The sequence below is a fragment of the Anguilla anguilla genome, chromosome 14 (assembly GCF_013347855.1).
Source record: "Anguilla anguilla isolate fAngAng1 chromosome 14, fAngAng1.pri, whole genome shotgun sequence".
Taxonomy (NCBI): domain Eukaryota; kingdom Metazoa; phylum Chordata; class Actinopteri; order Anguilliformes; family Anguillidae; genus Anguilla; species Anguilla anguilla.
In genome coordinates, this window is record NC_049214.1 from 34,825,339 (window position 1) to 34,838,470 (window position 13,132).

At 42.6% G+C, this 13,132-nt stretch overlaps 1 protein-coding gene across 2 annotated transcripts; it reads right to left on the minus strand.

Annotated features, from left to right (window-relative positions):
- Window positions 1–48: 48 nt before the first annotated feature.
- Window positions 49–12,070, minus strand: gmcl1 (germ cell-less, spermatogenesis associated). 2 transcript variants are annotated; one of them, XM_035392399.1, is made up of 14 exons: window positions 11,955–12,070; window positions 9,823–10,006; window positions 8,716–8,839; window positions 8,038–8,134; window positions 7,406–7,503; window positions 6,655–6,767; window positions 6,357–6,422; window positions 5,669–5,753; window positions 4,017–4,107; window positions 3,395–3,535; window positions 3,138–3,207; window positions 2,266–2,341; window positions 1,609–1,842; window positions 926–1,066 (listed from the first exon to the last, which is right to left on the minus strand). In XM_035392399.1, the coding sequence occupies exons 2-14, from the start codon at window positions 9,996–9,998 to the stop codon at window positions 926–928; spliced, it is 1,512 nt and encodes a 503-aa protein (XP_035248290.1). In that variant the 5' UTR covers window positions 9,999–10,006; window positions 11,955–12,070. The 2 variants fall into 2 exon arrangements, with proteins under 2 accessions (XP_035248291.1, XP_035248290.1); XM_035392400.1 differs by lacking the exon at window positions 11,955–12,070 and having other exon boundaries at window positions 49–1,066; window positions 9,823–9,998.
- Between the last annotated feature and the right edge of the window lie 1,062 nt (window positions 12,071–13,132).

Consider the following 13,132-nt stretch of genomic DNA (forward strand, 5'->3'; position numbering starts at 1 on the left):
ATACATAGCAACAGGTAGAATATAAAAAGGCTCGAATTGTAAACAGGATTTTCAACAAACACAAAATGGCTGCTTTAATAGAAAATGAAACCGCAAAACCGACAATTTTTATAAAACGTATACACATAGAAAAATAAAATACATATTACAGAAATGTCTCCCCATATTACCTTAGTCCAAAATAAATGCTGAGCCTCCACAATTGGGGGGTAAATGGATGATTCACAATGTAACAGCCCTACATTAACATCCATATAAATTCCATAAAATCCCATCCTTGGGTTGCAACAACAAAAATGGCAATACTTTTACAGATTCCGAGTGAGGAAACATACAGTATACGAAGAAAGCAATGATATATAAAAAAAATCACAAGGATTATACCAAATAGCTCTTAGGCTATGCTGTCAGCAAGTCTCTTCTCAATAACTTTAGCCATCACATTTACACAATTTACACTGAACCTCAAAAGCTGGTAGAGGCATTTTGAAAATATATAATAATTTTTAAAAAAGAAAATCAGTTATTACTGAGTTATTACTACTTGGAAATAAGTGTGTCATAACTGTTCATATATTAATAAAGGTCACCAATATTATTAACAAAAAACCTTCAAGTAAATTAGTGATTTATAAAAAAAACAACAAAGACTTTACAAGTAGTTGAAAGTTCAGTCACTTGAGCCATGTGTAGCTCCGGGGCTCAGCCTGCAGCCCAGGTGTTAGCAAAGTGTGTTTGGGGTTCTTGGTCTCTTCCTGTGTTGCGTGCACAATGACAGGGAACACTGCGTTGGGTTGGGGGGGGGGCTTCAGCTACAGGTATTCCTAGACAGGGGCGGAGTCAGGGCACACAGTGGGAGGAGTTAGGAGACGGGGGCGGAGTCAGGGCACACAGTGGGAGGAGTTATGAGACAGCGTGGCCGGGGTCAGGACACGCTGTGGGCACTGCTCTCGGGCTCGGGGGCGTCGGTTCGGCGATTAGATGCTGGTGAGGTGTACAGGAAGTTACAGCACACGTAGAGTGGGAAGGCGAGCAGCCGGCTGTCCAGGTTCATCACCACGTACTCCTGTGGGAGGAGGGAGGGCGGAGTCACGCACTTCCAAATCATATTCCAAAACATGTTTATTTTTCCCTGTGCCATGAGCGTTGTTGGATACTTATTTGTATTATTTGGTCAGGAAACTTAAATTTTTATTAAGAAGAGAGGACAGTGAGCCTTCCTTTTTTCGTCTTTTGCTTTATTCAGAAAGGTAGAAAGTAGACAGGGTAACAGGCAGAGATGGGAACACAGCTCAGAAGGTGCCGTGGTGGGGGATCGATCGAACCCACACCCACAGAGGGAGATTTGCCTATGTATGACTCGCGTCCTTTTTTTCTCTTTTTTTGGGGGGAGGAGGGGTGGAATCCCTGCCTCCATCCTCCAAATAATTATTAAGAATATTAACTCAATAATATTAACTCAAACCTGCATTTTTTATTTAAATAATTAAAAGGAGAAATAAAGCACTCAAGAGCACGTCTCTCTGCAAAGAGTACACAACCAGACACTGAACCCACAGGTCAAGCAGAGATATGGTGTGTGCAGATAAGGCCTCTCTCCCCTCTCACCTGGTCCTTCTCCAGGGTGAGCAGCTGGTATCCGGTGGAGCGGCTGCACACCAGTTTGCCGCTGGCGTCGAAGGAGGCCAGGCGGAGCCGGTACGCAATGTGCCTGCGCGGCTGCAGGCTAACCGACCCCCCGCACGGCTGGCTCAGGGTGTTCCTCTTGAAGACGATGAAGCGGTTGGTGTAGGTCACCAGCAGGTCGAAGCCAAAGTTGAAGCCCGTCCAGCGCCAACAGTACTGCAGGGAGAGCGGTTACTCAAACAAACCACACGGAGCAGCAGAACAGAGTTACTCAAATGCATAGCATAGCACTTATTACCAGTGCCAACAGTACTGCAGAGAGAGCGGTTACTCAAAACGAACCACACTGAGCGGCAGACGCGAGTTACTCGTCTGCATAGCACAGCACTTAGTGCTAGCGCCAACAGTACTGCAGAGAGAGCAGTTACTCAAATAAACAAACCATAAAGCAAGGCAGAACAATTACTCGATTGTGTAGCATAGCATAGTGTTTAGTGCTAGCGCCAACAGTAGCGCAGAGAGAGCGGTTACTCAAACAAACTGCACAGAGCGGCAGACGCAAGTTACTTGAATGCATAGTGCTTGGTACTAGCGCCAGCAGCACAGGACGCGGGCCCGTGGGGGAGAGAACTCACTCACATCTCCATCTTTAGCCAGTTTCCTGCCGCATCGCATGCTGTTCACATCAAACTCATCCTTGTTAGCTTCCTGTGGCCTGAGGAACAGACAGAACACAGAACAGGTGGCTGAATATTAATCCTATTGCCATGACGACAATCTACGTAATCAAGACAAACACAACTGAAAAACGAGCTATGAGAGAAATTCCAGGATTTGGGAGACAGTTTTCAGTCAGTTACACAAGCATGATGAAAGGCGGACCTAGGCGTGGTTAGATAGATAGATAGATAGATAGAAACTTTATTGATCCCGTAGGGAAGTTCCCTTAGGGAAATTCAGGTTTCCAGTGAGTACAGCACCATAAGTTAAAAAGTTAACAAGTTAAACATCACACATCAAACATAGAGATAGTAACGATATACATAAAATAAATAAAGAAAATAATTAACAATATTTATATCGCTGCACAGACAGCAACAGTGAAAATCAGCATTTCATGGTTGATCATGAGAAACGGCATCCCCGATACAGCTCAGAACCACAGAACTTTCACCTTGGAATAATGGGAGACTGGCATCAGAATTGGATGCAGTTCTGAATTTAATTCAGAATTGCTGATTAAATTGTAATTAATCTATCTCTTGGTTTTGAATTGCAACAGGTGACAAAAAAATCTGTATTAGAATGAAAAGAATTCAAATTGCAATTATAAATGGATCTGAAATTAATTCCAAAAATCTGAATTGACCCAAACCCTCCTCCATATAACCATGCATGATTATTTCTGATACTTAGGAGCATTAAACCAGAGAGAACAGTTTTTATCCCCAGGTCCTCTATGGGACAGGTAGAAAAGCGTGTGTATTGTGAGGTGAAGCTCGCAGGCTAACCCGGTGTCGTTGTCGTGTTCTGTCCGCAGCATGGCGAACCACTGGAGTTTGTACACAGCCGACAGCCAGTCTGTGATACAGGACACAAAATTAACAATCGAATAAACTGCACTCAAGTCACATACATCCCTTAGCTCCACAGCTAGCTCCACAGCTGTTTTGGGAAACCGCTACGTATTATTTGAAGGTCACCCTTACCGATTCGCTACCATGTCTGGTGTCCTTTAATCCCCACCACCCCCTCTCTATGGCCTTACCCTGAGGCAGGATGTTGTCCCGTTCGAGGATTCGGGCAGAGGCCAGGTCATTGATGATGTACTGCAGTCGCACCTGCCTGAAGACGGGGGCGAACGGTGCCCCCTGCTCGGTGCAGAGGAAAGCCTCCTCCTCCCCCAGCTCTGGAAATGCAGGAAAACACAACATTCATGGTTTTAGCCCAGAGAGAAATTCACTTCCTCTCAATGCTAAAAAAAGAGAAAAAGAATAAAGCATAAATAACCATTTGAGCCTTCTGTTCAGGTTGGACACCAACCCAATGAACTCAAAGCCAAATAAATTAGCCCCTCATCTGAAAATAATCTCTATAATATTTAATGCGTTAGAGTAAAAACTTCAGTCCATCAGGAAAAAACGTTTTTCCCCCACCATTACACAGCCTTCTCCATTTCGAAAAGGCTCAATTCACTTAAATGATAAGAAGAGTTTCATCCCAATGCATCATCAAGTATGATTTGGTTTTAACACATGAAATATAGGTCACGCCAATCATTCTGAAAATAAGGCAGAATGGTGATTTTTTGGGCGTGGCTCCCCAGCAGCGTGCCACCATGGTGCCGTCTGCCCGAGATTGCGGAAAGTGCTAAATGACAGAGGACTCACCACTCCTCCGCTTGCAGATCCAGTTATCGGCATCAGAGAGGAGCTGCTTAATATGGCCATTCCAGGATGGACAGAGCTGGAGAAACATCCACTGGGGACGAGAGAGAAAGAGAGAGAGATACACGGAGAGAGGAAGAGAGAGAAAGACAGGAAGACAGAGAAATGGAGGGGGAGAGAGAGGTAGATGGAGAAAGAGGAGAGAGGGAAGCAAAGATGGACAAAGAGAGAGGGAGACAGAGGTTGCTTTTATTTTCAAAGTCTCAACAATAATGGGAAAAATACCCATACAAAAAACCAGAAAAAGGCTATAAAAGAAAGTAGTCAGGGGATCTACAGGGACACCTGGAGGACAACTGCCGAAAATCTATTTAGCAGCCAGATGGTCACATGCTCAATCACTTTTCCAGGCCCTACAAATAAGGTATATTTAAAAGTGCACATTAATGGTGAAAGAATGCAGCTAACATCATGGCATCAAGCATGCCATTTTGTAATCTAGATACATACAAGCCATGTAAATCTATCCACTTACGATTCTGTATGTAGTAAGCTAAGGAGAATGTAAAGACTCAAAGATCAATGTCAGAAATGGTTCCTTATTCCAACATTTATCACTTATCAGTCTGCATAGCACTAGGCAACTGACAGCCAAAAATATAACATGAACTAAGTATGCAGAATTCTTTTTGTATCCGATCCAGGGGCGTTTTTACATTTGGGGCATGTGGGGCAGTGCCCCACCAAAGGTGGCGCTGTGGTGCAAGATTATCGTAACATCTGAACGTTGTGTATTTTGTGTATTTTATATTTAATACAAAATAGTGATTCAGTGGTGAAATTAGCGTGTATAAATATAATACACTTGACTCACAATCCTTATAGTGCTGTTTTGGAGTAATTTCCCTTGTGTGTATGTGTGTGCTCGCACTGGGGACTGCGCTCCCTGTCCTATCTCTCTGCTCTGGGGCAGCGGAGCACTCTGCCCCATCGTTGCTAGGAGAGCAACGTGAGCGTGATCTGCGTAAGCAGGGAAAACCCCCCGCAAATTATGTTGGGCGGAGAGGCAGAAATGTTTCGATAATAGCTAGCTAAAGTTTTCTATTTCAAGTCAAGTGTGATTTTAATTTCATTTTTGAAGTTTCTTAAGTTCAAGTTTGAACAAGTCTTTATTTTATTATTCAGTCTGGAAATCTTTCTGCTCCCTGGCACTTACAGCGCAGCCCATATGATAGAATAGGCCTACCGTAGACTAATTGGCTACCTTTACTTTTTGTGATGGTGACGTCATACAAAACTGCCCCACCAGAAATGCCATGCTAAAATCGCCACTGATCCAATCCATTGCAGATAAACAAATTGGTAGACCAAGGCCACTCTAGCCTAGTTCCACAGCATGTTGTGCAGCGTTAAGAAAACATTTACTGTGATTCAGGATTCAAGCTGCAGCAAATGATCAAACTATCCATCTCAGCACCAGTGGCCCTGACACGTTGAATAGAAATAAAATCTTTTTAAGGATTCCCTTTAAAAAATTTGCTTTCAACCCGGTTTTTCTTCAGTTTTATTTATTTTACGTATACTTTTATGCTTTCAGCGCTTTGTGGAATGTAAGAAAAGCACACACTATTATTATTATTATTATTGCAATCTACCTTTTTCAGGGCGGTGTAGACGTCCATCTCCACTTGCATTACAAAGAGATCAGAGGACTGCACCAGCTGCTCCATCACCACCACCCTGCCCAGAAACACCTTGCATTAGCTGTGCAAACGACCAGGAAATACTGACGCTCACACCCCTAAACCTCTCTGGGGGCCACTAGTACTTGGCTTTATTGCTGCATGTTCTCACCTGCTATCAGCTGTCAAAGTGAAAAAGCTTCTGTGTGTGTGTGTGTGCTTATGACATACCCTTATGCGTATGACACCTCTGCTAGTGATTGCGACATTTAGGGCCCGAAAAATTGGTATTTCCTGATTAATCAGTAATAGAAAAAAGCACATCCTGTGTATGAATAAATATACACTTTGAAAAACAATTCAAGTTTCTCTGAAGTTCTTTGCAGCTAATGCTAGCTTTACTACAACACTAAAACAACAGAATCATCAAGGGACCAGGAACTGGTCAGAAAGTGACCCTCACAACCTAGAGCTAAATCCAGCTTGTTCTTGTCCTGATCCATCTGAAAACTGACGCAAAGCCAACTTGATTTATGCAGCTACATAAGCCAGTCAGTGATCATGTAATAATCCTTTACATTCTGTCACTGCTAACTCAGTACAGAACGAGTCGTGAATCTGGCCAACATGAGGGAAGGAGGTACAAAATCAAGAGGCATACCCTAGTTCTTTCATAAGCTCCACATTTTGGTGGGTCATAAGATTGTTGAGAAGCCACTCCAGACACCTGTTGAACACGCACAGTCATAAACACATCATTTGATAATATACGACACAGCGTCATTTGACAATATCAAAGAGGAAGAAACAAGAATAGGAACAAGTCAACCTAAACATGTAGACAGTGAGTAAAAAATAAAGCAGAGTGTCAGAGGAAAGCCAGATAAAGATGAGGAAGAGGCAGGTGTAAACTGACAGTAAAAAGTGCCAAACTAGGGCAGTATTCTGGTGGTACTGACTTCTTTGTGACCGAGTCCAGCCCATACATGCCAGCGGAGGAGTAGTAGCTACACACGGTCTTCACGTTGATGGTCTCCTTCATGGTTTCTCCGCACTGCTGAATCAAACCGTCCTGCACAGAGAACAACGGGAAAACACAGCCGTCGGACACGGGAGGCACTGTAGTCACATCAGTACGGTCGACGCCCAACTCGCAGCATGACTGCGAACATATTTAACGTCTGTCCAGCTGTCTGCGTTTCCCCATGCTTTCTACGTATTACACCCCAAATAAAGCTAATTATCGGCAAATCGTTCAAAGAGATATTAACACTTTTCCAATGTACTGAATTTGGAACTCAATATGAATGAAAGGCAGAATAGCTAACAATTTATTTACAAAGCCTAGTGATTTACATGATGGGTCATTTCTTCTGATTTGTAACTTTCAGGCTATTTTAAATCTTAAGCCTATTTCAGTTTGAGTCAAGCTCCTTCTCCACTGCCAAATTAGCAAATCAATTAATCCTTGCTTTAATTACTTCTACATTACATACATTATGAGCGTTTAGCAGACACTCTTTTCCAGAATGACTTCTACAGATCTGCGCATTTTCTTTTATTTTTATGAAGTATCTAGTTGGATACACTGTATACTGAAGCAATGCAGGTTAAGTACGTTGCTGTCAATGGGAATCAAACCTGCACCCTTTCCATGCTATAAGTAATAGTTTTTTAGAAAGTGATCAGGGTTACTGATGCAGCACTGACCAGCTGGAGCATGCAGGCGGCGGCCAGGATGCTGACGACTCGACTGGGTTTGATCAGGACATCGTCCCTGTACAGCGAGCCGAAGGCCACCTGCAGGGCTGAGCGTGCAAGCGCAGGCAGAGCACGCCGTTACAACCTTAACACAGCACTGCTGACACTCTCTATAGCAGGAGTTTATGAAAACCTTAACACAGCACTTCCGAAACACAAAGGCAGGGGTCTATGAAAACCTTAAGACAGTACTGTTGATACTCTCTATCGCAGGGGTTTATTAAGACCTTAACACAGCACTGCTGAAACTCTCTACGGCAGGGGTTCTCTAACCTGGCTCAGGGGTCCCCTGTATGAGTGCTGGTTTTCATTACAACCACTGAAGATAACTTTTTTTAATAAAAAAAACTAGCTATAACTGTAAACTAGCAGACATAGTGGGTCCCGCAGGACTGAGTTGAACACATTGGTATTTATTCTTACTCTTGAAGAGAAGCAGAGTGCTCCAAATAAACCCTTTAAAGCAGTTCACTACATCGCTAACATAAAGCTTGCCTCTTTTACTGGGTTCTAATTGTCTGCTGGCCCAAGGTGTAGAAGACACAAGACACACATAAGAACACCGGTTAAAAAGCCCTCACCCTCAGTGTCAATGTTCTGGTCAGGAATCTCCAGCTCAATGGTGGTCATACTCGACTCTTTCCAGGAGCCACTGAACATGCTGGAGAAATAGCCCGACTAAAGAGAAAAGCCAGAGAGAACAGAAGATAGAGTTATAGAGACTGTTACAACTGTCTGACAAAACACAATGCCTATAGACAGTTTAGGTGCATTTTTTTAAAATAGAGGGGTGAAAAATGACTTTGACTAATGAGAAGACTACTGCCAAAGAAGCCTTTCAAAAGAGTAAGACAAAACTATTTCTATGTCAGGGGTCTGCAGCCCTGGACCAGGCGAGTTTAAGGGTCTACTGGGTTTTGTTTTTGCTTTGAAATCGGACTCAAAAACCCAGGGTAACTGTGTAATCAGCTGCTCTATCAATTAAGTGCTTAACTGCAAACAATCAAAACCAGGATCAGGGCTGGGGACCCCAGCAGAACCTGCAATCTCCAGGACCAGGGTGGGGACCCTGGCACACCCTGCGGCTCTCTAGGACCAGGGCTGGGGACCTCAGCAGACCCTGCGGCTCTCCAGGACCAGTGCTGGGGACCCCAGCAAACCCTGTGGCTCTCCAGGGCCAGGACTGTGGAATCCTGAACAGGACTGGAATGGACTGGCATGGAATGGTTTGATACTAATGAGCTCACCCCCTAACTCACCTGGCACAGGTAGACCTTGTGCAGGTTCCACTCCTGCCCCAGCGCACAGATCTGGATGTCACTATTTTCCCCATTGAGAAAAAGCGTCTGATAGATGTACTTGGATGTGCTTTTCAACTTCTTCCTGTTGCAGTTTGACAGGGTAAGCACAAAACAGGAAGAGATGGATGAGGACAGAACACATGGTATGCAATTACAAAGGACCATAGGAAGTCTTCAGGAACTGGAAAATATGCAAGTAATTGTTAAATTACTAATGTGAACCCAGTATCACATTGTATGACATCAAATGTGGGAAGGCTGTGTACATGTGTGTGGTTTCCTGGCAACAAATATGATAACTGCACTGCATTTTATACCCACCTAAATCTAATTTGAGTCTTTAAAAAAAAAAAAAAATATATATATATACCTCAATAAGATACACATCGCCCAATTTCAGTAATTTGGGAGAGAAAAAAATCTTAATCTCTATGCAGTTTTTATGACATGATATCTTTTTTCTTTTCTGTTTGAGGTAAAAGGAAAACATGATAACACTTTTTATGAATGGGCCTTCATAACAGCTGTAGAATTCTTTCATAAGCAGCACATAGCACCACATAAAAACTCCTATAATGCTTATGACAATATCAACAGAAAGCCATACAGTGTAATATGTCAGCAGGTGCCATTACCACAACATTCCTAGTGACACGTGTAGGTCAGTTAAGTAAGTGACAAACATGTGACAGACAGACATATGGGCCACCTGACAAAGCAGGTTTTTAATAATTTATTATAAAATAAAGACCAAAATATTATTCTCCATGCGAAACTTTATGCAATTTACACCCTTTTTCCAAGATTGAAAAATGATATATCATAAACACAGTTTCAGAAGGGGGTGCTGTGTAGCACAGTGTAACCGAAAGGTCATAGGTTCGATTCCTGAGGACACTGCCGTCATACACTTGAGCAAGGTACTTAACCTGAATTGCTTAGAGTATATATCCAGCTGTATAAATGGATACAATGTAAAATGCTATGTAAAAGTTGTGTAAGTCGCTCTGGATGCTTGTAATGTAATGTAATGTAATGGGTGCGGTGTGTACTGAACACGCTCACCTGCGCGGTGTGTTGAGCAGGCAGTCCTCCTCCTCACCCTCGCTGTCGCACTGGCACGGCGAGCTGCGCTTCCTCTTCCTGCAGTCGCAGCCGCGCCCGACGCTGGCGCACGACCCCTCCGCGGCCTCGGCGTCCCCGGCCGACGCCGCCTGAATCCGACTGCCCAGGGAGCCCATTCCTCCACCTGCGAGACACGAACGTGGCGGTGCCACCTTTAGCTACGCTGGATCTGCATTCAGCCATTTTCAAATGCACTCTGGTCTGCAAAACTCAGCACAAAAGCTTCTGCAGCATATAAATAGTTTATTATTATTAATCTTCTCATTATATTATTATAGACTGAGTGACATTTTCTGCTTTCTTGCTCAAGTGGAAGGAGTGACTGAGGTTTCATGAACCCCATAATGGGTGGCACTAAAATGAGCTGTCAATCACTGACTTGTCCAATCAAATAAACAAGCCATTACAAACAATTTAGGAGGACTTTAAACCTTAAATTAAAAGCTCTAGACCACAGACCGCTACTCTTATTCTGAACTGGAACAGCTACTCCTATTCTGTGAGATGAAGAGCAGCTGCTTTGTGTCTAATGCAGCTCTGTGGTCTAGGGGTTTATACCTGTGGGTGAAGTTGGTTGCAATTGGTTGTAGTTAGCCCAGTATTGTTAACATTACACTTACATCTAAAGGTCTCAACTTGACTTCTGTCTGTCTGACTGTCACAAATGCCCTTTTTAGAATTCACTCGAGTGTGAAGGCAAATAAAATGCATATTGAAAAGTATTAAAGCAGAACAGTAAAGTTTTTTTACGTAATATTTCCTAAATGAATAGAGCACTAGAATGATACAATGGGGTAAGTCACTCCTGTTCAGCGTAGCAATGTGTGTGGGCTCCATGCCCAGAGAGGGAGGAGTTCAGTCACCAGGGTAACCTTTGCTGCAGAAAAAGTTACCTGCCTCAGTGCATCTCAGATATACACGCTAACCCTAGATCCTATTACGGACCATGCAAAGAATCTGAGCACCACTCAACAACTGTTCAAGCAAGAGATACATTTTATGGAGACGTTGGAAAAGATTTCAATTTCCATGATGCTCAAATCACAAAGTGCACAGTGCTCTGGTGATAAAGTATTTGATCAAAACCTGTGTCAAATCCTAGGTCCTAGACAATAGACTGATGATGGCAGTCAAGGGAGACCCTGAATTTATATCTTGAGAATTAAAGAGATTGCATTGGCTTCCATTTAATTAGGCTGAATCGTTTTACTTGCAGGACTTCCTGACTTCAGGTCTGATCGTTCAACAGTATCAACAAACAGATAATTTAACAGGTAATTTGGCCTGCTAATAACGTTATGAACTAGCTGTTTAAGTAGCCAAGAGGATTTTCCTCACTCCCAGTTACACTATTCAACAGTAGACTACATAGCTACCGTACTATAGTGCTATCTAATTAGCTAATGAAAACAAAAAGACCATTTACAGCTTCAATAATGGCTAACGCTGGTTAGTTGACTGTGTTACTACGCTTGCTAAGTGGCATATTGATGTAGTGATCAGAAGTTTTTCAGATCATATGCATCGATAGCAGCCACACGTTTTAATAATGCCCGCAGTCATAAGCTCAACCCTAAAACGCAGACCTGGTTTGGGTAACAGGTAAGTTAAGTGCATAACTTCTAGCTAGCTAGTTAACTGGCTATCTAGCAGCCCAATGCATTTCTATATAGCTAGCACTAGCTAACCTACTAGCTAGCAACCGAAGTATACCAAAGCTGACAAGCTAACATAGCTGGCGAGATGTATAATTTCACTTGTATAACGTTATATTCCTGACTAGCAGCTAACATTTAACCTTAGCTAGCTACCCTTGAATTGTGATTTAGACGGTTAGATGGGTAGCTGCAAGCTAACTTATTTCACTAGTTATACTGTACTTCCGCACGTATATTGCACTTGAATAACAACAGAGGCGAGCGAGCAAAACAATTCGGATACACCCTGCATTCTTCAGGGGATTATTAGATCATTCGGTGAATTATATTAATGAGATAAACGGTTGTGATAACTCCTACGCATGCTACATATCTTTAAGTGAGGAAAAAACATCTGAAAACGATTTCACTTACAATTCTACAGCCGACTGTTTTCCATTTTTCCACAAAACAAAGCGGTCTCCCCTATTCGTTTCCCCACTGATACGATGCAACAGTAGAGAGGCCATCCCCCAAACAATGTCTACAGTTACGGCCAATAGAAAACGGGAATTGACGCCACATTATAAAGACTGACACATATAGTGTCCAATAGAAACCCGAATACTCGAGAGCGAGCGAATTAAATCATAGCAAGGATCAATTGCAGAAGGCGTATCGTCACTGCGTCTGCATTTTACGATGGCTTTTCATTCACCTCTCATTTTCCTTTCAGATATATTTTACAGTCGTGGTTGGTGCAGGCTTTGATATGGCTGTGTCTCTACTCGTTACCACCCCCTCAATATAAAAACGATAAAAAGACAGTGAAGACAAAAACAAAATCCTGCCTCGGGGTCAGTCAAAGACCCGGTCTCCACTAGGGCCAGTGATTGCTACTGGGTTCCTTCCGTTTTTGTCCCCATGGGCATCATACTTGATTGCAAAAATTGAATCGAATGGTTTTTTGAATTCACTCGGTTCTCATGTAGTTAGGCAGTTTTGCAGCTCAGTTGGAATTGGGCTTCCAATATACTATTTGAACACACAGGTGTGCTCATATAAAAAGAGGAAAATAACAGTGCCAGTCACAATTGGCAGTTTAAAAGACAAGATGTATAACTGGGCTTGCTTTCAGGTATTTCTATCGGGATGCATGGAGGAAATGCTGATTGGGTGTTGCCCAAGCCATTCCATTTTTTTCTTTTGCCATAATAGTTACTGTAAAAAATGTTTTTCTTAAATGGACATGAGTTATTAATCCTTGATTACAAATCTCTTGGAAACACCTTATTTAAATGGAGCATGAAAAAGACAAATAGATGTTTTTCAGCAATTTCCCTGCGCTTTTCTGATGTTATCTGATGCATGTGCCTTTCTGGATCTCAGAACATGGATTTACTTTCTTATTGGCTCCACTGTAATTGGATGGTCTTGAGGTGGTTTTGGTAGTTATTATCAATTTTATTTGTTCAGTTACCTGTTCGCATATCCACTTTCGGTTTTTGGGGAGATTTGGAGGAAAAGTGTTTTCCATGTAGTACCATTTTGTTTTGGACAATTTTTTTAACCAACAAAAAACTCATGGACCCAGTGCACAAAGGTTTTGACGT